General features: G+C 37.4%; 3 protein-coding genes across 6 annotated transcripts in view; 1 reads left to right on the top strand and 2 right to left on the bottom strand.

Moving 5' to 3' along the window:
* LOC140344240 (rho GTPase-activating protein 4-like) overlaps nucleotides 1-9,784 on the top strand; it is a 116,202-nt gene extending 106,418 nt beyond the window's left edge. For all 4 annotated transcript variants that reach the window (XM_072431264.1, XM_072431262.1, XM_072431263.1 and 1 more), the window contains exons 22-23: nucleotides 4,271-4,370; nucleotides 6,345-9,784. In XM_072431264.1, coding sequence (XP_072287365.1) covers nucleotides 4,271-4,370; nucleotides 6,345-6,554 — 310 coding nt within the window. In that variant the 3' untranslated portion in view covers nucleotides 6,555-9,784. The remainder of the gene's footprint in view (nucleotides 1-4,270; nucleotides 4,371-6,344) is intronic.
* On the bottom strand, nucleotides 9,180-17,547 carry LOC140344241 (caveolin-3-like). The gene is made up of 2 exons (XM_072431265.1): nucleotides 17,376-17,547; nucleotides 9,180-10,368 (listed from the first exon to the last, which is right to left on the bottom strand). The coding sequence occupies exons 1-2, from the start codon at nucleotides 17,493-17,495 to the stop codon at nucleotides 10,027-10,029; spliced, it is 462 nt and encodes a 153-aa protein (XP_072287366.1). The 5' UTR covers nucleotides 17,496-17,547; the 3' UTR covers nucleotides 9,180-10,026.
* Nucleotides 17,548-21,531: 3,984 nt separating this feature from the next.
* Nucleotides 21,532-24,565, bottom strand: LOC140343256 (caveolin-2-like). Its single transcript, XM_072429850.1, has 3 exons — nucleotides 24,203-24,565; nucleotides 22,089-22,276; nucleotides 21,532-21,829 (listed from the first exon to the last, which is right to left on the bottom strand). Exons 1-3 carry the CDS (start codon nucleotides 24,350-24,352, stop codon nucleotides 21,673-21,675), a joined length of 495 nt encoding a protein of 164 aa, XP_072285951.1. The 5' UTR covers nucleotides 24,353-24,565; the 3' UTR covers nucleotides 21,532-21,672.
* Nucleotides 24,566-25,876: the final 1,311 nt, after the last annotated feature.

The raw sequence follows: 25,876 nt of genomic DNA, 5'->3' as shown, positions 1-25,876 counted from the left end.
TAAGGATGTTGCAAGTCCTGTTTGTCATTTACAAGGAACCGAGACTTGTACATGAGGGCAAATACTAATTTCTCCACTCAATTTAGCATAATTTGGCATTGACCTGAAACAAGTGTGAAGATCCAGGGCGTATTAAAGGGGCTCAGCATATTTGCACGCAGGACACTTTAACTTCATAAAGTGTTCCCCCTACAGAGCTGCGACATCTGTGGTCTTCCTTGTCATTTTATTGTTGGTGCTTCCATCTCCTCCTCCCTGTTTATCCCGGAACAGACGTATTCAGCAACTTTGGCTGGGATGATGAATCTATTGTCATCCATTCTGGCACCCAGAGCAAGCTAGGATAGTAAATTGAGTTGCCCACAGATGGGTGACAGTGTACATATGTGTATCATGTAAAAAAATATAAAAATGGGAACTGACATATAGAGTCTTTTTAACCATAAGTATTTGTCTGTTACATTTCAGGTTTAGTTCTGCTTTAACTAATGAGAATTTTTTTTAACCTAGGCTTGTTTCAAGGTTTCCTGTGCAAAAAATGTATACTTTGTACATAGCTGCTTCTGCTAAGTGCAAATAACTATAACACTGGGGAACAATTTTGAACACATTTTTTGTTGACTTCAATTTTTAAGCTTATTTACACTAAAATAGGTATGCTGATATTGAAAGTGCAGTTAGTTTTCTTCTATTACATCAGGTTCTTTCTCTACCGCTTATAATATTGTGATTACTGTAGCGTTGATTTGTATAGGCTATTCATTTACACGCAAGAAAGTGTGGTCAGAGTTTGTGCGCTGCTCTACATAGCCAATAGGCAAAATTTATTTTTCTACCTACACACGTTTTTCCTTTCTTTCAGATCATGTCTGGCTCTGCTGTTTCTCGTCGTGTCTAAACAACCCTGATTCATTTTGTTATATCTGTGGCAGTTTCACCATTCCCAGTCAAAGGGTGAACATCAGCACATTTGTAGAGCAAGCCTATTTGGCATATTTCAAAGTTAAGTTTGGTGATCAAGATAAGTCTTAGGCCTCTCATAAGTTGTGTTGAGGGAACACATGATAAGATGCTATTTGGTATACCTATTGAATTGCAGAGAGCCAGGAGATCATTTCAGTGACTGTTACTTTTGTATAGTGAAAACTTCACGATATAACAAGAAAAATAAATGTAACATAGTTGAGAGTTGAGTGATTTGGCAGGTGATTTGGGACTATCGAAGAAAGCTTCAAAACTTCTAGCATCAAGACTGCGTGAGAAAAACTTACTTGTAAAAGGAACGAAGGTATCGTACTTTTGAACCAGAGAAATTGCATTTCTGTAGTACTTTAGAACTGACAGTGGCTTTGTGTATTGCCATAACATACCTGGTTTAATGGAGGAATTGGGAATTTCAATCTATACCTGAACTGAATGGCCACTATTCATCAATAGCTCAAAGCGGAGCTTAAAGTGTGTCCTCCTTCACAATGGCAATATATTTGGGTCAGTCCCATTTGGTCATTCAGTTTCTCTCTGTGAAGAATATGCAGACATAAAGAGAGTCATTGAGTTGTTCCAATATCACCAACACAATTGGGTCATCTGTGTTGACCTTAAATTGGTATTCCTTCTTCTTGGTCAGCAATATGAATACACCAAGTATCCCTGTTATCTGTTCATGTGGGACAGCAGAGCTCGTGAGAGGCATTGGGTGAAAAGGAATTGGCCTCCAAGATCTGCCCTAAAACCGGATCCAAACATTCTACATGAGTCACTTTATGATAGAAAGAATTATATATTCCCGCCTGTGCGCATGAAACTGGGTCTGATGAAGAAGTTTGTTAAAGCTTTGCCAACTGAAGGAGACTGTTTTGAGTACCTCATTTTGGCCTTTCCTAGCCTGTCATTTGAAAATTTAAAGGCTGGTGTGTTTGATGGTCCAAAGATTCGGCAGCTCATCAAAGATGAACATTACATCAGGACAATGTCAGAAGTCGAAAAGAAAGCTTGTTTATCATTCAAAGCCAATGTCAAGGACTTTCTTGGAAAAACATGAGCAAAAAATTACACAGAAATTGTCCAGAAACTCTTGGAGAGCTACAAAATGCTCGGTTGCAATATGAGCATCAAGATTCATTTTCTGCATAGCCATCTTTCTAACTTCCTGGAAAACCTTGGTGGAGTCAGTGATGAGCAAGGTGAACAATTCCACCAAGATTTGAAGGTCATGGACGGTATCAGGGTAGATGGGATGTACATATGATGGCTGACTATTGTTGGAGCATCTGGCGGGATTGTCCTAACACTGAACACTCCAGGAAAAGCTATAAGCATAAAGTTTTACCTTAACCGTTTACCTGATTATTTTTTAAATGTTTTACTGTAAATAAAATGTCATAGAGTAACAATAACTCCTTTGTATGAACAAAAAAAATTTAAATAAACAGTCAAGTTATTATTTCACTTTTTTTGTTTGTAAAATCTGTATATTTTTTGACAAAAAAGCAGGGGACCCTGTATCGTAAAAACTGAATATGATAGCAGAAAACTGGGGTCATTTCTGGATTTACCACCCAAAAATTAGTGAAAAACAAGTGTAAGATCTAACTCAACAAAAAATGCGTTCCCCAGTGTAATGTTTCTATATGTGTTTATATTATAATAAACTTACTTGATAACACTTGGTAAAATGATCAGTACTGACAGCAGCTCTGCATCACTGACCTGCCTTGGTTGTCATACTGACAGCAAGTTAGAGCCCAACTCCAGCCCAGTTATAGAAACAGGTTTAGGTGGGTAAAAAAATAAACTACATGGTTAAAACTGATTATTATTAGCATTTCTGGAAGTGTTTTTTGGGTATTCTTAAACCTTAGACAACATGCTCTGTGCGTTAATGTGGAAAAATATATATAAATAAACACATGAAAAAAAAAGATCTGAAAAGGAATTTCTATACAGTAAAACTCATTAATAGTGTTGGTCGAATAGCTCACTATTCGATTCGGCAGCTATTCGCTTGAATATAGCAAAAAAATTCAGGTGGTCGAACATCGAATTCGAACACTATTTAGGTCAATAGGAGGAAAAATTCTGGTTTGTTTCAGCACTGTGTAGAGCTTCTACAGCCTCCAAACAGATGTAAAAAGATACATTATAAAAGGATATATAAAAAGATACAATATAAAAAGATACATAACACTATTACATACCCCTGTACTTCACATGAAGATTAAAGAGCACCTGTCACATCAATATTAGGCTAAAGCTAGGTACACACTTCCAATAATTATTGTTGGAAAATGAACGATTACGACCTTTTTTTTTTTTCCTCCTGAATTTTTGCTGTCGAATCCCGTGTTTTTCGGGTTGGGTCTACCCGAATTCGAACAGCCATATTCGGGTCAAATATAGGGACAACCCGAATTCGAACGTCAACACTACTCATTAATATTACAATTAATTATCACATACCATACACACAAATTTACCAGAATATGAATTTTTTTGGGCTATAGTAGTCCTTTAAATAGTAAATTTTGCACTAGATAATGACAGTTTATAATGTTAGCTTTGGGAGTGATACCTTGTTTACAGTAAACCCTTTTTCAACTTTTAAACTGAAATCAATGCCTTAGAGCAGGATGAGAGATTTTTCACTTTGTTATGGAAGCCCCAAATCCTCCAGATTTGGAAACGGCCCTACAATCCATGAGATGGTCTTGCATGCTAATAAATATTTAGACATTGTCATGTCAAGCTTTAAATGTTTCAAATCAAGTGAATGTCCACATACTGTTTTAGCAGCTAAAGCTGATGAAGCCCGTATGAATGGGAACCAACATATCAGCTTGTTATTTGCATATATTTAAAAATGCAATAAATTACTCAGATGCTTGAAATTTTGGATGGTGCTCCTCAATATTGTCTTAGGTATCTTTGGAAGCTTATTTCATGTCTGCAAGAAGCTTATCCAGAATCTACATGTAAATAAAGCTAACATCTCAAAAATCAGAAACCTGAATCCAGCACCTCAACCCCTATACACTGTGCCAGTAAGGCCCTCCTATTAAACACGGCATACAGGTAGGCAGGTTATGTGCCACAGGCCAGCAAGACAGACACCATAGCAAAGTTAAAGTAATCCCAGATGGTTGATAAGTTTAGAGGAAGCTTTTCTGGACTAAAGAAATAGTCCAGAAGAAATGAATGTGCATACTGATTATGTTATTGTTAGAATATAAATGTTTGAATACTTTTTTCATTGTTAACACGTGTTTTGCAGGGTGCCGGGAGAGAGGAAGAACCCAATGGATAGCACACCAAAGGGAGCATCTGCAGTTAAAACTTGGCAAAGTGAACGGCAAAGCATTGAAATAGATAGGGTAAGGTGCAGTGCTGACTGAGTACCATTCAGTGTGCTACTAAACATCAATAAACACAAGGTTTATTGTGACCTAGGGGAGTAAAAAACAAAAGGTGTAAATCAGGCCCAGATCTTAACATCATTATATTGTGAAAAAGGGGCAAAACTCAAAATGCAGAGAATGCAGTGTTTTACTTTTATTATCTGCTAACAGGTAAAAAAAAAAGGAATATGTGCCGAGGTTTGGCTGTAAAAAAAGTGAATTTTTTTGACCCAAATTTTTACTGTTTTCACTACATGCACATCCATTGTATCCATGCACATCTATTTGAAGGATTACTACTAATAACAAAGATAAAAAAGAGTTGTAAGTATTAGTAGAAACTGCAAAGTCAATCACATTGCATGTGATATATGTCTTCATATTACAATTAAAAAAAAAAAAAAAAAAAAAAATATATATATATATATATATATATATATATATTTATGTATAAATTACCTAATGACAATGTGTGATTGGAGTACCAAACGCCATATGTCCAAATTTCTAACAAACAAAAATTGTCATGCTCCAATGAACATTTACATGGACAGATGCAATACATTTCCATCCTATTTAACTGATATCTGAGCATATTACAGTCTGAGGAATTGGCTTTATCACATGCACATTATTCTATTGAGATTAAATTTAGCATTATCTAGTTGATATTTATTCCATGTGTGTGCACCGTTAGGGCTATTGCCCAAGCAAGGGTCTATTACTTTTATCTGACCAGACTTGTATAAGGTTTGCTCTGCTAGGACCAGAAGCAGATTTTCCACTCCCAATGTAAGTATTCTGTTGTCGAAGAAAGAATTATTAGTGGTTTTCTTTTCCTATAGAAAAATGATACTACTAATAATACGTACTGATTTATTTACAAGAAATCTAACTTTTTAGAATTTTTTTTTCAAAAAGCTTAACTCTTGTGTCGATGGGCTTTGGGCCTGTGTCTAACCCTGGTTTGAGATGCTTCTGGGATCAAGAATACATTAAACATGCATTCAGCTTAATTTAACTAGCTTCAAGGGAGATTTACATTCCCATGTTTAGGAAAACCCACTTGGAGCAAACTAAAACCTTGTGCTTCAGATGTTTAAATGTTTTTTAAGTTGTGTTAATCAAAGCAATAACCCATTCACAGTCCAACAGTCACAGATTTTGGTTTACAAATCATTGCCATGCATAGCTGTCCATAGAGCTCAACCACTTTTTATTTAAATTGTATAGAGCAAAGAAAGTTTCGGGCAGGGGTGGGCAAACTTTTTGGCTCAGGGGCACAATAAGATTTAAACTTTGACAGATGGGCTAGGCCAGTATCAGATGGATGGAGAGTGTTTGTATGAACTGATGTAAAAGCGGGATGGATTAAAAAATGCCCAACAGGCTGTAGTTTGCCTGTGCCTGCGTTAGAGTGTTTGCCAAATGTGTTTTATTATTTTTATGAGTAAATCGATTTTTATTTGCATTTCAAAAGGTAAATTCTAACATTACAGTCAAAGGAAAGAACAATATGAAAATAGAGCAATTGTACATCCAAGTTTTTCATTATTTTTAAATAAATACACAACCACAATATTTGTGTTTTATGTTTTTAAATACCTACATTTTAGCATTTTTTTTTATTTTCTGCTATAATATTATTTATGTTCATTGAGTAGCTTAGAACAGCTTAGATGATATTTTTTCACTATTTCTTTTTTTGTTGCAAACACATTATAACTCACATTCCTGTAATAAAGTGCTAGGAAGTTTACCACTTTAGAAACATATTTCTGCTCTGAGATGAATCAGTAGCTCTTTATAAGGTTAAAAAAATGTCTTTTGTTATATCCTTTTTTCTTTAGGTAACTTTCTTTAGATATTATACAAGGTAATATGGTAATGTTGTGAAATTGTATATACTTATGAACAAATAAACAGCGCAGCTATTCTTATGTTTTACAGGATGTTACAAAGAATATGGACAATGTTTTCAGAGAACTGCTGGGCAAGACAGCTATGCGGCAAGGAGGACTGGAGGAGGTGGAAGTCAGCAAAGCAACAAAGCTGCGTGAAAATAAACACGCTGCAGCAAGCAGTTGTGAGGCAGCTCGTGGGAGCCCAGTAGGAAAAAAAGGGCCCCAAGGCAGAACTGTTTTTGGGGCCAGAAGATAAACTAATGACCTGGAGACAAGAATAGTAATTAAGTTGGGTCATATCTAGTACCTTTTTCCTGCTCATCTCATCCACAAGCAGAGTAAGCCGAGGGTGTCCTAACAATTAAAAAATGACAGATGTTTGTTTAACCTTCACCCTAAAAGCACTCCCGCACAGCATTTGGTATTTCGTATCCGTGTTTGTTACTGTCATAAACAAAAGCACAGACATAAGAGACCAAGTGGAGCTCCTCTCCCCCTCCACAAGAGAACCAGCACAGGACTCTGCCCAGCCAATGTAGGAGTGAAATGCTCTGACATATATAGACATTATTGGTTGCTAAAAGCAGCGGTGGCACCTACCCAAGTCCACAGCATTCATTTTTATCCCACTGGCATTTAGGTCTACAGACAACTGGGCCAAATCTTCTTCAGCTACATTTTCAATGCAGAATGAAAACCAGCATGGTGCCCATCTGCAGAAGCACAACCAATATCACCACTGAAGATCCCTGTTCTTTTATACAGATCATTCTGTTAGCCAGCATTGCAGCCCATATCTAACATATGGGAAGGAAACTAGACATTAATCCCTAACTGTAACTTATGGCATGAGCAAAATGCATTTTAAGGGAAGAAAAAAATGACTTACATGTGAAACAGTCTTCATTTTTTTTCAAAGAAACAGTAGATGATCAGTTCTACAATCACTGGATTTTTTTTTTTGCTTTTAATAAGAATTTAGCTTGAATATTATGACTGCACTGTGTATAGGAATGAAGCCAGCAGAGAGGATGCAGTTTGCCGGAGATCATAGGCCTCAAGGTGGCACTAAAGACACACACCTAAATCTCTTTAAAGCGGAAGTAAACTGAAAACAAAAAAAATGACACTTAATCCCGCAGATCCCTCGATGGCGCTGGTCCTTTCTGCGATCCTGTCCCGTGTCGTCTTGGAATTCCTCGATGTCCCGGCGCTGAGGAAGTGCCGGGCGCCGCCATCTTCTTTCTTCTCTTCTGTCTTCTTCCTCAGTCTTCTTGGCACGTCACCCGATCTCGCACTGTGCAGGTGCGAGATCTGATGATGTAGCCCTCTGTAAAAGGGGAAAAAAAAAGCCGATCTTACTGCGCATGCATGAGATCAGCATCTCTTTCCCTTAATAGAAAAAATGCCCCTTCTGCGCATGTCCGAGATCAGGGCATGAGCAGAAGGAGCAGCCAGATGCGTGATGTAGGTATCCCGGGAAGCTCTGGCTGCAGCGGCGATCAAGACTTAAAAGGGGAGGTGCTGCACCCTTTTTTTGTAAAATAAAAAGGGTGTTGCACTTAAAAAAAAAAAACGAAATAACATTTTTGTTTTACATATAAGGGTTGTCTACCCTTTGTAAAGTGAAAATGTTAAGTTTAGGTACGCTTTACCCTTTTTTGAGATTAGCATTTGCTTAATTTTCAGTATTGCTTTAACAGATGCTTTTTGAAAAAGTTAATTGGTTATAATTATTTAACCACACCAGCTTTAGTGACTGGAATAAAACATGAAAAGTTTCTCTTTGTTTCAGATGCAGATATTACCAAATTGTTGCCAGAATTGTGTATAGTATCAATATGGTCTTGCAAAATGAAGTAAATGTGTCATTCGCCATCATCCTATTGTTGACAAAATATTTTCTATAAATAACAGAAGCCATATTGATGTGTTTTTTTTTTTTTAGATCATGGGTAATTCAGAGGAGCTTACATTTCAAAGTTATACCAAATAAACTCCAATAATCTCCAGGAAAATCTTTCTCTCTAGATACAATTTTAAGGATTTTCATTTTCATCCTTAGTTCTCTATGTCAAGGGCATGCTGTCTGAGGGTTGGAACTATAAATGGTGATGTCCAAAAAAAAAATTTGCCCCCTTTTTTCAGCGTACTGTAAGGGATGATGCTTGTTAGGATTTGTGTATTTCTTGCTATTAGTGTTCAGAGGAAAATGTTTAGAACTGCTCCACTTCATTCCAGGAAATCCATTTTAAACTAGATGTGTGTTTCATTTGTATGTAGGGTCCCTACATTTGCAACCACTGCTATAATCCTTTCTAAATTGTTGGGAAGGGGGTGTCCAAAGCACTAGCAGAGTGACAACAGGCACCCTAGGAAAATTGTTAAATTCACATCCGCTTCATAAACTAAGCTTTAGTAGCCTCCTCCACTTCTGAAGCTTTTTTGTCTTAGTCCCATAGATTTCTATAGGACCATAGCCAGTTGTCTCTGCCTAGGAGCCCCATATGAGGGTTGAGGCAATAGTGTGCAGGTGTGGGCAGGACAGTACAGATTTGCGCTGCTGTATACATGCAAACATCATTACCATGGCCATCAGATTGATCTAAGTATGCATCTGTGCAAGGTGTGTTAGGTTAGGTCAGGGGAAAAGCAAAATAAATAAATGCACTATTTTTTAAAGTACACATATGCTTAAAAAAGTTTATAACTGAATGGTAAAAATATAAATTATTTGTTAGGAGGTATTACACATATTTTCAGGACCCATTCCCATTTGGGATTTTGGTGCATTGCAATATTGTGCGTGTTTTCAAAATGAATGACACCCATGTGCTAATGTATCTAGATTTCCAAAAAAATGAAAGACATCACGCATGAATGACCTAGATTATTTTTATTTTAACCCATTGCTACAGGAATGAAATAATCTGGACAATCAGGCAGCATGTGTTATATCTTACAACACTTTTGGTATAAAAAGACAGCTGAACATAGTTTGGACCCTTGCACTTTACTCTCTGACTTTTTGTGGCTGTGCTTGGATCCCTGCTTCTAAAAAGTCTCTTTGCTGTATGTTTGCTATCATGCACCCATTTCCCACAGCATTGTTGCAGTTATTTTGTTCTCCCCCAGCATTATTTGTAACAAAAAGCAAGCTGGCAGTTAGGTTACCTTACCTCCTAATTACCCATGATCCCCTAGTATGGTTCGCCATACAGCTATCCTGTTGGTGTAGTCCTGTCTATGTAGAACAACCTATTCATTATATGTTATTCCGCCTTAGTTGGTTACTGTGATAATATCGATGAGGAAACAAGTTGAGCCTAATACAGTGTACATATTTAATTATGTTTATCAATCAGACCTCAAAAACCATTTATAAACAGTACCATGTGACATAGATCTTATATGATATACTCTACTCTAGTTCTCACCAAAACACAGCCTTTTGTGCATACAGCAACAAAAAAAAAACAAATAAAATTTGGTATTTATACCTACTCTCACTTTGCACTGTTCATCTGTTATGAAAGAGAGCGTATCATGGCAGCAAAACTAACCTGGCCTCCTCCCAAAATGTTCACAGGTTCATTTTCCAAAACTATGCTCCCAGAGGGACCCACAATGCATTGCAATACAACGGTTTGTAGATCCCTCTGGTGCATTAAATTTGACATCCACTTTACTCTGTTAATAAAAATAAAGTTCATTTAGGTTGTAAGTTTTCAAACTTCTTTTCTGAGTGCCACACGGATTCCACCCAGTGCTTTTCCTACAGCTTCGAAGACTGGATCACAAAAGGTACGGACACACACCGCATAGAATTGGCCCAGGCAGTGGACTTCAATCAGGTAACTCTTGACGCAGGGAACCACAGCCCATATGTGACAGAATGACAAGCAGGCAAATAGGAATCCCCAGATCAGGGCTAGTGGAAGGCCCAGAATGGCAGAGAGCACCCGGTAGCACCAATATTTGGTGACTGTAAAGGTAGTGCCGCTGGCTTTCCACACTCCGTCGAAACTGTGAATGCTGTCTGGCTCAGCAATGACATCTTCAAACTCCACCTAAAAATAAAAGACACTTGTCATCAGATCCATGTTGGACAAAACTATATAGACTAGCATTTGAAACCTGATTTCTTACTTTTGTCAACTTGCTTTCCTTGGAGGCAAACAAAAGTGTATGCATAGGCAAAACTATTGATTTTTACTTTTGACTAGAACAGTGAAAGTAACAATAAATCAAATTGTAAGCTTAAAAAATAAGGATGCAGCAATAATTAGGGCTCTATAGATTTTTCATCTATTAATCCGGCTGTATTTTTGTACACAGCCATTTGCTTGGTTCAATGCATAATAAAAGTAAAACTCATTCTGTCACCTAGTGGTCATTTATCAATAGACCACAGCAGTCACCATAGTAAATGCTTTATAGTCTAATGAATAAACTGGCAAATTCAGAGACAAAAAAATGTATTATTATTATAATACAGTTATTATATAGTGACAACATATTATGCAGCCCTGTACAAAGTCCATATTCATGTCACTAGCTGTCCTCAAAGTGGCTCACAATCTAATGTCCCTACTATAGTCATATGTCAATAATATAGACAATTTTGGGAGAAGCCAATTAAGCTAACTACATGTTTTCATAACATGGGAGGTAACCCTCACAAACACTGGGAGTACCTGAAAACTCCATGCAGATAGTGTCCCAGCTGGGACTCGATCCTGGGACCCAGTGCTGCAAAGGTAACCACTGCTAACCAATGAGCGTGTCCATAGATCCTGGAACTGTCAGATTGGTGCAGAACCAACCACTAAGTGTTCAGATATTCTTATTTTAAGTACCAGCGTTGAGTCCAGGTTTTGAACGAATTAAAACCAGCGTTGGGAGTGTTGCCCTGGCCCCCAAAACACATTTTCTGTTTTATGTTATGGTGTAAAAAATAGGTGGATCCACACTGGCCAAGGGGGTTTTGTTGTAAATATTACGGGCAGCGCGGTGGCTCAGGGGTTAGCACTCTGGCCTTTGCAGCGCTAGGTTCGAGTCCCAGCCAGGACACTATCTGCATGGAGTTTGCAGGTTCTCCCCGTGTCTGTGTGGGTTTCCTCCAGGTTTCCTCCCACATGCAGTTAGGTTAAATGGCTTACACCTAAAATTGACCTTAGACTACAATAATGACATATGACTATAGTAGGGACATTAGATTGTGAGCTCCTTTGAGGGACAGTTAGTGACACAACTAAGGACTTGGTACAGCACTGTGTAATATGATGGCACTATATAAATACTGTATAATAATATCAATTATTCACCCCAAAATAATTGTTTACTGTGTCTGTTTTTACCCTTACGTCCAGATATTTATGAATCCCCAAGTGGGTCATAGGAACAATGACAACACAACTAAGAATTGCACAAGCGGAAGGATTTATGTGTTTTATCTCTGAGCCTGCGTCTCAGTCCAGGAAGGTGACCCAGGATGATATCCAAACAAGGATGGCTGCTGATCCTATGCTAAATGAGCACTTCACAATATTACTAAACAACACTGGCTCCTGAGTTATTACAGCTTGGTCCTTCCTTTTTTCTGTCTACACATAGCCCTTTAGTAAGAGAATTCATGTTCGCTATTAAACACATTGAGTTTCCTGGACTGTGTGTAAAGAAAATATCATATTCAGGATTCTACAAGTAAATTATTGCTTCTATTATTACCCATTCTGTCTTCATTTGTTTGAAGATCTGTCTAATGCACCAAAATGCATAAAAAGGTCCAGATTTACTTTTACAACAATAAAGCCTATGTGATATATGTTTGTCATTTTTTGGAATCTCCCCGAGCACCATTAGAAACTTCTGCTTTCATGAGCAAGCTGTCAAAAGACAGCTGTGCTCCATGTGAGAATAGTAGTCTGTTTATAGGAATCTGAAGCCCATTCTCAGTCGGTCCTATATCAGCAGATTGCTATAAATTGAAATGTACACATTGGTCTTCTTCTCCACTGCAGCAGCATAGGGATGCAAGAACCAGGACTTTACTAAAATGACAAATATCAAATGTTAAGAATCACCAGACTTAAGTTATATATTTTTGGAAACAAAATGCAACAAATAGTATTCAAGGTCTTAGGGAATCTTTTCGAAAAAGGTGAATTTGCTGGCAAATTAGCTGGACAAATCGGTTGCAAATATATGGTGAGATTAGGCTATAGATAGAATGTTTTGTTCTGTAAACGCCTTTGGTTTTTAAGGGTAATGCCTTACTTATAAGGAGCATTTCTGCTGTCATTTATTAGGATTCCATGCCTTCCCTCTATATATTTGTCTCTGTGCGGAGGTGGATGTGGGATGAGACTCCAGCTGTCAGGTCTTTTCTGCCTCATGACAGCGACCCCCACCAGCAGCCTGTTTGGAGCTGAAGCATTTATGGCGGTGTTAAATTTACCCAGGTCTCCTCCTAATCTTGAAACACAGATTGGTAGCTGTTATTATTATTATTATTATTATTATTAATAATAATAATCAGGATTTATATAGCGCCAACATAATATGCAGCACTGTACATTTAATAAAGGTTGCAAATGATAGACGGTGATACAGGAGGACATTTTTTGATGATAATAAAGAATTTAAAAAACCACAAAAAACAGCACATTAAAAGACCAGCAGACATAAAACATTACAACATTAATAGTACTGTGTACTCGTCTTGCTATTTTTTTAAACCTTAAACTTCAGATAGATATAAACAAAAACAGTATGGATCTATGGATATGATTAGTAAAAATAAACTTTAACTTCTCTTTTACCAAAACCCCAGAAGGTCCCCCTACTCACTCTACGCAGCCCCTATACCTAGTCTGAGATTAAACCCCACCCGAATGGCATTACACCTTTCTATAATATAGGCCTCTGTTCACATCTCTCATGCAGACATTTTTTAAGCCAACTCTGCACAGTTGCTCAACATAAATTTGTATAGAGCAGGGATGCCCAACAGGTGGATCCCGATCTAACGCGAGCAGATCGCGGAACCTTGCCTTTCAAAACAAACTCTACCGCGCATAGGAGTTATTAAGTCCAAGTTTTTATTGTTGGTAGATCGTATTGACTTGATCATTTTAAAAGTAGTTTGAAAGCCAAAAAAGTGTTGGCACCCATGGTATTGAGCTGTACTTCTAACATCTTGATAGAACACAGCCCCATTCAAGTTTATTAGGGCTAACTGCTCAGGCTGTGCTGGAGAAGATACCTGCACTGAGGTGGCCACCAAAGTTGCTTGAAGTAAGAAAGCATGAATTAGGTTAGAGGGGTAGTAAGGGCAGGTTGTGGGGAATATACAACACAGAAAAAAGAAAGCTGAAAGTGTATTTTGAGTATAGTACCTAAATCTGTATTAGCCTTTTGTACTCCTATATTTGAGGATTTAGACCTACTTTACTGCATTACATATTATATCTATAAAGAAGATTGATGACTTCATCAGTGCTCCTCTCATCCTCCATGTTTATTCTGCAAACTGCAGACAATGGCAATCAAGTAGGGTTGCTTAAATGTAGTGGACAAAAAAACAAGATCAGTGACCTAGTTGCTTGTCACTAAACAAGCCAAACAGCGTTGCTAAGTTTTTGGAATAAAAGCTGGAGTTAACTTTTTTTAGTATTTTGAATATTCTAATATGTGTTTTAATATCAGTGGTCCTTTAAGTTTGTATCTTTGAAGAGAAATCTCTAAAACATACTTGATAAAGGAGGCCTAAAATATAGCACCTGTCAGCACCAAACAATTGCAAGTATCATTCAGTATATGGTATACTACAGTGTAGCGCCAAGGACTGTGAGCATTTATAGGTCTGGGAGGAAGAGGCGGTACAAGGTGCCAATACCTTCATGTGACAAGCTATGTTCATTCTCCTTTCACTGTGCAGTCACAGGTTGGGGGAGGTTCCAGGAATCTAAACTCAGAGGAAGTGGGTTGAATGCTACTGGACATTAGCCTGAGTACACCTACTAAAAAGTAATGTGGGGAAAATCTCTGATTCTCAATATTGCATCAAAAGCTGGTTTTGCTATTTTATCTTTTAACAGGCTATGTATGTTCTTGCAATTTTTATTCTGCTTTGGGGCTTTTATGACAAAAGACTCACTTAACTTGTAACAAACATATGTTTGTCTTGGCCTCACGCTTAAACCTCCCTCTAGAGCACAAGTGTCAAACACAAGGACTGTGGGCCGAATCTGGCCCATCTGGCCATTTTATGTGGCCCGCAGTGATTTAAGATGCATTTTGAAATCAGTAGGTGGTTGCAGATAGAATTTAATATTAAAGGCAAAAGATAGAATGTAAAGGTTAAGTAAGGTAAAGTCATGCAATTTAACAGTGATTGTGCAAATTACTAACAGATTTTCTCTTGATCGTCCCCAAATTAGGAGTCATGTGTTGGTGATGGAGGGTATGGAAATATTAATGAAAATAGAAAATAATAGGCATATTCTCTTGTATGTGTAACTTTAATCAACATTTATATAATGGTCAGTTTCTTACATATGTAACCTTCAATGATCTGTTTAGCTATATAATTGGGCCTTCGTCTCACTGACCCCAAAAACAATGTAGTAAAGTTAACTGTTTACACTGACTACCTGTGTAATGGGACTTTTCAATATGTTTTTTTTTTGTGGCATGAGTACTGGTGTGCAGGCAACCTCATTGCTTAAAATGGTGCAAAATAGGTTATTTAAAGCTGGGTCCCACCGGACCTCATTGTTTAGAGGTTTTCAGCAGTACTTCTGTGTCCAGTGATTCTGCTATTTGATCGTAATTTCTGTTACAGACCAGCTTGGCCCTTTGACCTGTTTGTGTTTTTTCATTGTCTGTCCATCTGCTTCTGTGCTGACCGCAGCTTGTCCACCAACTATGTATCCTACCTTTGTACTCTGGTACAATTTTTTGCACACAAGTTACTGACCCAGCCTGTTCCTGAATAACTACTTGTCCATTGTTGACCTTGGCTTTTTTCTCATCTCATGGGTGCCTGTCTTTCTTATGTCATTTATACCACTTGGTGACAGTGCACTCAACTTCCAATGACGCCATCATCATTCTCATCCCTACCTGCTCGTGGTGCTTTGCATTTCTATGCACCCACTTTTTCAGGGGTGTTGAAACTGGAGATGAATGAAGAGGCAGCCCTTGTGTTTTGATACTCCTTATCTAGGTTTGTATCATTTATACTTTAGTATACCATATTTTCCAAACTTAATTGGTTCTCACTCTCCTGATGCCTCACATCACACTATGCAAATATTTAGACTTTAATAAAAATACAATGGTTGGCAATGGTGGTTTTTCTTTGATACATCAGTCCTTAAGACCCCAGTAAGCATGAACTTCATAAGGACCCTGCAAGCTCCACTTGGTGACCAACATATGTCAGAAGGACTCTGCCACAGCCAGGGACACAGACAGTCCAGCTCATTGGCCTGCTCAACAAATAGCAAACCTATCTCCAAAAGCCTTTAACAAGTCCCCATTGTGTATCCTCATAGGTTATCCCTGCAGGATCTCACTCTTCTGCCCAAACTTAGAAAGAAGTCTCTGTATAAACTGAGCTGCATGAAACAAAATTAATTTTTGGTATGGTAATTTTGATAAATTTACCTGCATCTGTTGCCCATTTGTATTTCCTCCCCTTTATACTGACAATCTCTGTTTTGTTTTGGTATATGTGACATATTATGCAGTGCTGTACAAAATCCATCATCATGTCACTAGCTGTCCCTCAAAGGGGCTCACAATCTAATGTCCCTACCATAGTCATATGTCATTAACCTAGTCTAGGGACAATTTTTTAAGGAAAGCCAAATAACCTAACTGCATGTTTTTTTGGGGGATGTGGGAGGAAACCAGAGTACCCGAAGCAAACCCACACAGATAGAGGGAGAACATTCAAACTCTTTGCAAAATTTGACCAAGATTCAAACCCATGACCTAGCACTGAAAAGGAGTGTTAGCGCATGCCACATCCATCCATGCGCAGAACATGTTTCCACAATCCTTGTTCCACTACACCTCTAGAACCTATTTCCAGCATTCTCGATCCTTTTCACTACTGAATCATGTCTCCAACTTTCATTCCCATAACCTTCTCTTTACCACCAGTTCTTAACCTAAACATCTTCTTCAAGGTATTTTACATCAAAAACATACCTCAATATTCCATGATCACCTCCACTTCGGGAACATGCCTGCACTGTTATTGGATCTATTGTCCAGTATATGTCTCTGGTATTCCCAATCTGTCCCATCATTGATGCATACCTTTAGCATCCACTCTCTGCACCTTCTAATCTCCCAAATATATCTTAACTTTCTTTGTTTCCATCCGCATGCATCACAAGTGTCCAGCATCCCCTCTACCCCTTACATATGCCTTCAGTGTTTTCATCACCGACTGTCCCTACTTCTACAGTATATTTTATATCTTGGGTATCCCAGTCATCCCCATCTCTGATTCATCTCTTCCAGCTGTTAACCTTCATACGTCTATAGACTGAATCTACTCCAAAATGACCCCATTCATCAATGGAAATCATTTAGTTGATATTAAATCTTTGCTGCCCATTTGGCACCATATATAGTGGCAGACATTTAACTGAAAGTAAGAAAGTTGTGATTTATTGCTGGCAACACAAACATAATTTTATTTGTTTATCAATATTTCTGTTTGAGATTTACATAATCAAACTGGTAGCTGCCCAATATATTGAGGAAACAGCAGACTCAGATATAAAATTAGCACAGTGCTGGAGTGTTGGAGCAAAGCTTCTAAAATAAATCTAGACTAAACAAAAAATGAACAGCTTCAAGTTCACACACAGTGCAAAATCTAAGTGCTAAAAGATTAAAATTACTTATTTTTGCAGCAACCAAAAATACCAAAAAAACCAAAAGGAAATACAACAGTATTAGCTAAATACACAGACATTTAAATTAAAAAAAAATGCTCTAATGGTAAAAGCAGTGAGCAACAAATAGAAAATAAGTCATGCATATATCTCACCTGTACCACATCTTGGTTGATTTTCTTGGGGTCTCTCTGTACTAGGTCGATTTCTTTGGTAAGGGTTTCTGAATAGGGCTTGTTTTCTTTGGCAGGCTCTGGTTGCTGGATTTGGGCCATATTGTCACCCTGTTCTCCCTCTGTAACCGTCCTGCAGCTTGTGTCCCTGTGTGAGGCTGACCAGGGAGCTGGTAATATAAGTATCTCCACCCTCTCCCACCTTAACCCATCCCCGACTATGTGGCTCAGTAGATGTGGACCAACCTCCTTGGTTTATCAATAATATATTTAATGCATATTCATGTAATTTAAATAGGTAAATATAATCTCTTTTATTGTCATTATTTATCCCTTTCTTCTGTTTCTTCTTTCAACAGGTACACCCACCAATTGACATTTAATTTATTACAATCATGTATGAATATGTGTAATATAGACACATTTCATCAAAGCATGTGTAATCATGTTTTTTACCTTGAGAAGCATAATAATATTGAAACTCAAAACCCTGCCTAACATAATATGTTCATTTCCAAAAACATACAGCAGAGGAGGAATGGGCTGGACAGTAAAAAGGCAAAATAAATCTGATACTGGGAGATTCCTGGTTTTCCTGGAAAATCTTTTTTTGTGCACATTTTTACTCACACGTCTATGTTATCATTTGCTTATCATTCACCTTTAGACTTAAAGTTATCCTGTGCTTTGCCCAAGTAGGGTACAAGTAATCAGGAAAATCCGGCCTTCAACAGAATCATTAAACTTATGGATGGAGTTGGGTGGCAAGACAACTCACAATGTGTAAACCATAGGATTTCCTTACTGGGCAACCAAGTACTGATTGAGTAGAGAAGTGCCAGTACACAGCAGATAAACAAAAACAAAAAAGGGCCTAACAAACCGATGCAGGGCAAGTCAAGATAAAAAATCAAGATAAAAAATGTACTGAAGCTGAATGTGTGAATATTTATCAAATTGCTAGAGATTTTAGTAATAGATGGTGACCTCATATTGTCCATCCCCCTGATGTCTCACTATGCAAGCTGTTTTTCCTCTGCCCCCCAAACAGTTTAGATTTCTTCATATACATATCTTCTCCAATAAGGTACAATTTCATATACAGTTGTTCTCCATATAATGCTGACCCAATAGAGTTCTCCACTAGGGATGAGCAAACACCTGGAAGTTCGGGTTCGCCGGGTTAGGCTGAACTTCGGCTAAAAATTCGGGTTTTATATATTATATATTATTTTTATATTTTTATAATACCATGTGGTAGGAACCATCTAGTAAGCTGGACTGGGTATGTTAGTTGAGTGGATTTCTAGAGCTAATACTGGTAGAGTCCGATACATGCAACTGGAAGTGATGCGCAGATTGGAACCCTGTACAGTCCAGGTAAATCTATAAATTGAGAGGGTCTGTATATAGGGACCTTTCACACAATGTGGTTTTTAGCATGTTTTTGTGCATTAAAATAAATGTAAGTCAAGTTTCCTTGTGTTTTCTTCCCAGAGGCTAATTACCAATAGTTAAAAAGCATTTGGAGTTTTATATTCTTTGCTATATTGTGGATTTTTGTCATTAAAAACGCAGAGATAAAGCAAGAAAGTTTTGAAAACCACAACACAAAAGTTTCATAGTTTAATTTGTGTGCTGTAATCCTGTATTGCAGAGCATATTACAATTCAATGGTGTGAAAAGGGCCTAAATCAAGTGCAGGGTAGCTTTCCTATTATTTGTATCTGATGCAACTATTGTCATCTGTACATTTTTGGACTCAAATTATTTCATGGTAAAGGTTAGGAAAGGAAAACTTACTTGTGTTTGGATATTTTTCTTTCCTTGGATTTTTGCTGTAATACAGTAATCACCCATACACTGTTTTATTGAAATATTATATTTAAATAGTACCTATAACCTATAAGCCTCCAGCTCCCCCTCACACACTGCCCTATGAGTTTCACCCATGTTCTGCTCACTTTGCTTTATTTAGCCCTGTTCACCCCACATGAAATGTGACCCTGGCCCTTCTCCTCTGACTCCTGTGAAGTGGTTTAAATTCTTCACTTGCATGCAACATTTCTGACTTGGGATCGGCCTGTAGTTGTGCAAATGGCAAGCAAATTAGCTTTTCCATCTCAGAGCCCAAGGAACATAAAATTTATTTATCCTTATACTGACTAAAAACAAATCTCTGACAAAAGAAATACAAGTAATATGATGAAGCTTGAAAATCACGTACTTTAACAGCCAAGGCAAAAGACTTTTCAATTGTTAAATTCATCCATAAATGCAACTTTTTTTAATTTTTTTAATTTTAAAGTAGGGCAGCCCATGTCTAGTTTTTCTTGCTGTCTGTCTCTCTGCTAGGTAGATTTACCTTGTCTATTGGTCCTGATAACAAATATCACTGAAGTAAAGGTAAATCCAAACCTTTACAATTGCCACCAGAGCTCAACAGATCTACCCACTACAGACTGCCTGCAGAAAATGACAGGTGCAGGGGTAGGTATAAGACCACTTACCCTGCACAAGGAGAGAGAACAAACATCTTTATAAATCCAGTTTACCATTGGATTATTAAACAGATCTGGAAGAACTACATAGAGCACATCACAATTCAAATAAGAATACACATCAGTCTTGCATTTAGACATTATTTAGCTATCCTGGAGTTTTGCTTTAACACTTTCCTACTCTAAAATTGAAAAGAAAAAGAAATTGCCTATACATATGTTAACTGTTCTGGAGAAATATAAACTCTTTGGACATGATTTATTAAAGCTCTCCAAAACTGGAGAAGATAGACTAACGTGGGAGAACCTAGGTGATCCACAAAACCTGGAATAGATTTGCTCAAGGACTGGAAACATTTTCCATCTAATTGTTTTTTGTAAACCCATTCCACATTTGTTGGATTACCAGATCCTCTCACCACGGGCCTGACAAGACAAATAGTGCTGCAAATTTTTTACAGTAAAGAAATTCCACACATGTATTTTAAGTATGAAGCCTTTCCTTCTCTATCCAAAAAAAAAAATAATCAATTCTGTTATATATAAACTTTAAATTGCCTGAATGGTGATTTCAAAGGTCAGACTTGTCCAAATCTAGACTTGGAGAGCCATGACCCTCAAACATATTTAGTATTTCTCTAAACAGACATAAGTACATTTAGAAAACTGTTATATATATATATATATATATATATATATATATCAAAATACATTGCAATCTGATCCTGTAATAATGATACTAAAGCTGTGTATAGACAATACATTTCTGTCAATGTGAAAATTCTTTCTTGATTGTTTCCAGTGAAAGTAGAACAAAAGAGCACTGCACATATATGTCATTTCTTTTTTTTTTTTTGTACTTTGCATTGTTTGAAAGTTAATAAAGTACATTGAAATTCTCCTTTAGGATGTACATTTTTACCTGGTTATGATAAGTATTTTAGGCTGGTTTTGGGCAAATGGGAACACAACATTGGGGTGGGTTCATATACTTTTAATAAATCTAGGGACATAATTGTGGACAAGCCACATAGGAATGAATGGGATTTCTACTTGACATTATTATTATTACTATTAATATTATTAATAATAATAATTAAACAGGATTTATATAGCGCCAACATTACGAAGCGCTGTACATGAAATAGGGTTTGCAAATGACACACAGAAAGAGACACAGAAGGAGTTTACAATCTAGTAGGTGGGGGAAGTATCACACAATAGGAGGGGAGATTTGGAATGGAGGAAAGTATTGAGGGTTTCAAAAGACAGAAGAGGATGGGTGGGCAAGTTTGAAAAGATGGGTTTTGAGCGCTCTTTTAAAGGAGCACAAAGTAGGAGGCAAGCCGAATAGGATGAGGAAGACCATTCCAGAGAGTCGGGGCAGCTCTAGAAAAGTCTTGTATCCGTGCGTGTGATGAGGTTATGAGTGAGGAAGTCATTAGTATGTTATTTGAGGAGTGAAGAGAGCAGCAGGGGGATTATTTTTCTATCAGGTCAGTACGTGGGATTAAAACTGTGGAGGGATTTGAAGGCAAAGCACAGTTTCATGCAAAATAATGCATGTTTTTTAAATAAAAAAATGACAAATTTTAATTTAATTCCTTACATGTATATGCTCTGAAAAGAAACAAGAAAACAAATATTTAAAAAATTGCTTTTTATTGGTATTTATTTTATTCCAGTGATGCAATGCTTTTAATGTGTTCTTTTTTGGTGTTATTATATTTTATCTTCTGTTTGTTTCCTTCTTGAAAAGAAATTCACACTTTGGTCCGTTACGGACGCTGTTTGCCCACATTAACATATATGAAACTCAAGCATCGCCCCAGACTAGCACAGATAGGAGCTACGAAGATGTCCAGCAGACTTGCCCAGAGTGTTCGAATGGGAGGCATACAAATATTGCAGAGTTGAATACATGGCATGGCACACCTGTAAATTAGAAAACAGGTCTAAAAAAACCCCCATATAATTCAAAGAAAAATGTCAACTAACAACATACATATGCTCTATCTTTTACTACTGTTGTTACAGATATAGGTGACAGTCACAGTAAATATCTACCCACCACAATGTAAAGCAGTCTGCCTCTTTTTTCCCCCCAACGCTTCCCTATATAGAGACTATAAGGCTTATTATTATTTTATTATTTCTGCTATTGCTGATAATGCTGCATGCATGACTTGGTTACCATATGTGGATGCACCCCAGGATAGCAAAGAGGAAGCCAGAGATCAGGGATACTGGAACTGCACAGAGCAAGGAGATGATTCGGTAGCACCAGAGCTTAGAGGATTCAAACAAGATATCACTCCAGGTCCAGACCTTGTCAAAACTGTGAAATGAGTCGGGTTCAGCAAGGACATCTGAAAAATCTACCTGCAACAAATACCAGTTAATTTGAAATGAATAGACAGGGGAACACAACAGTCAGAAGAACAGTCAGAATACCTTTGTCAAGCTTTATACATTATGTTCAAATAACGAATGAAAACACAACCAAAGCCCTTTTTGTTTTAAAGACAACATTGATAAATTCAATGTTTTATTTTAAAATATAAAATTATAACCTATTGTATGGTTGGCTTAAAGAGATTGGTGAACTGTGAGACAGAAGTTTATTGTTCAATCATAGGAGGAAGTAAACAAGAAATATACATATACATACTTAGTGCAAACTATAAACATGTTTTCCATACATTTAACCTATTACTAAGGGAATATACATGAAAGTTTAATTAGACTCAAGATGTTGTATATTATCACCTTCTATTTACCTGTTGTTCCTGTCAGAGCTGTGGATTGTGGGGCAGCTGCCCAGATACTAAATATATGTCTTATTCACTATGGTTTGGACTATGGAACCGACCAGACTACAATTGTACAATTGGAGGCAACTGGAGTTATTACTGTTAAGGGAGTGTTGGAGAAAGGGGGAGCATTTGGAGCTTAAAGTGGAACTAAAGTTTGTAGGACCAGGCAGTAAATATTACAGAAAGGGACAGGTGATGAGTCTTACCTGCCTGATCGCTCTGTTTCTTAAATAAAAGCTGATGTTGTGCATGTGTTTGCTTGTGCAGGAATTGTCTTATCCCAGCACAGCTAAAAAAGATGGCCAAAGATTGTCTGGAAGAAGAAGAAGAAGAGAAGGAAGATTGCAGTGTCCAGCGCTGGAATTCAGGTAGGTGAGTTGTCTTGGTTTAGTTCCGATTTAAGGCACTAAAATTGTCAGAAATTGCCCTGCATGTATTGTCATGTATGCTAACATGCACTTTTAAGTACAAACATGCAAAGTGAGTAATGCATGTGGGAAAATGTATACTTATTTATAATGTTTGTAATTCCACTAAAATAAACTCACTTTGTCACCAGTGCCAACATCTTTACCCAGTCTTGAATATGTCAGGCTCAAAAATGGAGATGTGCATGCACAGTACATTCAACAGGCGTATATCGACAGGCAGGTAAGTTTGTTTTATTTCATAAGACATTGCTAGAGATATACCCTGTGACTTCTGCAATATAGTGCCTGTCTGCTTGCCTTTTTAAAAGTTCTGTTTTAATATTATTCACAGGTGTGAAAAGCAGAATTCGTTACTCTAATCCATAAAAAAATCAATGTTTAAGATACCTATAGAGATTAGATGTGGGCAACAAGTTAAAAGCATATAATCTTTTCAGAAATATACTGTACATTCTGGGAATAGTGGAGTGTCTAAAGATTTAGGAGAAAGGAGGGCAGAATGATAAAGCAAAATTAACAATTTGACAACAATTTAAGACCTGTTTCAGCATCAATTTTTTTCTCATTTCCTCTGCTTATTACAGGTTAGTCCTACTGCAGGTGTCACTTTTTTCCAATAGTAGGGACTTTATCAGTAGTAGTGGAATCTGCAGCAGTGGCATCAGCAAAAGGGGACAGGTAGTGGCTGGCTGGTGTATACACATATACAGTGCAGGATCGGAGGTCCCTTATACCCACAATTTGCAAAAACAAAATAACAAATATAACAAAAGACCTGGAGTTAAGATTTAGGGGAATAGATGATCAAAATAATTGACCAGTGCAAATACAATTCTGGAAATCATATTAAATATAACACTGCACAGTGGAATATTGATAGGACAGTGTGGTAACCCAGAACTACTAATAAGATTATCAAAGCCTAAAAGGTTAGCTTCAATAAATTCAAATAAGACCGCTGCAGTAGGTTTCTGGGTTTTGCGCATCAATATTGCTCTGTGCACTGCTTCACTTTACAAGCCTGTACATGTCATTATATTCAGCATATTCATTACAGGTACCTTAAGATGCTTGTTAATCCCCCGTGGATCCCGTGCATCTAGTCTCTGGGGGGCATCAGTGTAGATGGTGGTGTTTGCTTGACTTTGCAGGTACTTCTCATCTTTGTCAGTGTCCATTGGACATTCAATTAAATATTGATCAGGAATCATGTCAAGCGAAGTTCGATTGAAGAGCAGATTTGCGTTCAATTATTTGGTTTAGAAGGTCCAAAGCATATATCAACCCACGTACAAAACCTGGTCCTACCTAATGCAGTACTTAGTTTAAACAAACTTTTAGTACCTTCTCCTGTTTTTTGTTGCAGTACAGCTCTAATTCCTTCATCTACCTCTCCCTGCTCTGTTAGAGTTGATGTGGATAATATTTCAGAGATTCTCCCCCTCCCTCTGAGGTCTGACACTTTTCTGTGACATGCCAGACCCAACTGTCACTATGATATAAATATGGTGCCCAAAACTCTGACACACCAGCTGTGCTGGATTATCTACCCCTGCAATGACCATTCATTTCTCTATGTAGAATGGTCATAGGAAGGCAGTGTGCACAGACTGTATCCCTTTCACTGTCCCACGTGTATTACATTAATTTATATATTATGCACACATGGGTTACTGAGCATACTAAACCATCCACATCAGTCTGCATGTGAAACAATACATTCTGGTGAGTCTACTATCGTCAAACAAACATCCATGGACAGTTAGCAGTTTGGTTGAAAGCCAAACTATTTTAGGATAAAAATACAGCACCAGGTCTCATGCAGCACAACAAGACAACCCACTTGTTTGCATGAACAATTTTTACCAATGCATCAATCATTATTGTCTCGGGGTGCATACACACAATCATCCCAGGTTAAAATCTAGTGCAATTTTCCTTTCATAATATTCAGAAGGTATTATTGATCTGTGTTGGATTACCAACAATAATCCACTAATGACCGCTATAGTATAAGAATGCTGCAGAGCACCTAAAACATGTTCTCTCCCCTCTCAATAGAATAGGAAAGTCAGGAAGTGAAGGGGAAGAGAACACAACGTGGTGCCGCTTCATCGTTCTCCCCTCTCCATAGAGCAGAACGGAGCTGTATGTACAGAACTCCTTCATGCATCGTGCAGTCATTAGTCATTGGAAAGGATTGTGAAAGATCCCTTCCAACGACAATTATTGCACATGTGTACATAGCCTTAACCTGATAGTTAAAATCTTTCATGAGCTTCAAAATGTAAATGTCATTTTAAATGTTATGTCTCAAATATTTTAAAAACTACATCTATCAAAGCTTTGCCTACACACAGGCAAGGTCCACCACCTGGAAACCAGCCCTGCAACCATCACAAGTGGTTTTTTAGAAAACAAATTTGTTGCATAGACATAATTGTTAGACTTTGCTTTTGCAAAGTAAGTATCATTTAGTTAGCTTTCATGATTGATTTATGTCTTTATAAAAGGATACCTTCAGAATTGATTCAGCTGTTTTTTTCCCTAAAAATGTTGGTGGAAATATAGGAAGACATTGCTATTTTTGTTTTATAAAATATAAAATAATTCCCATGAAAAAGCACACTATAGCATTTTAAACCTTGAAAAACAGTTTAGCTGAACTGAACCTATTCTCCCTTGAGAAGAGACGTATAAGGGAGGATATGATCACCCTGTATAAATATATAAAT

Source organism: Pyxicephalus adspersus, chromosome Z (genome assembly GCF_032062135.1).
Source record: "Pyxicephalus adspersus chromosome Z, UCB_Pads_2.0, whole genome shotgun sequence".
Classification (NCBI taxonomy): domain Eukaryota; kingdom Metazoa; phylum Chordata; class Amphibia; order Anura; family Pyxicephalidae; genus Pyxicephalus; species Pyxicephalus adspersus.
Note: the sequence above shows the minus strand (reverse complement) of the source record. Positions and strands in the feature narration are given on the sequence as shown.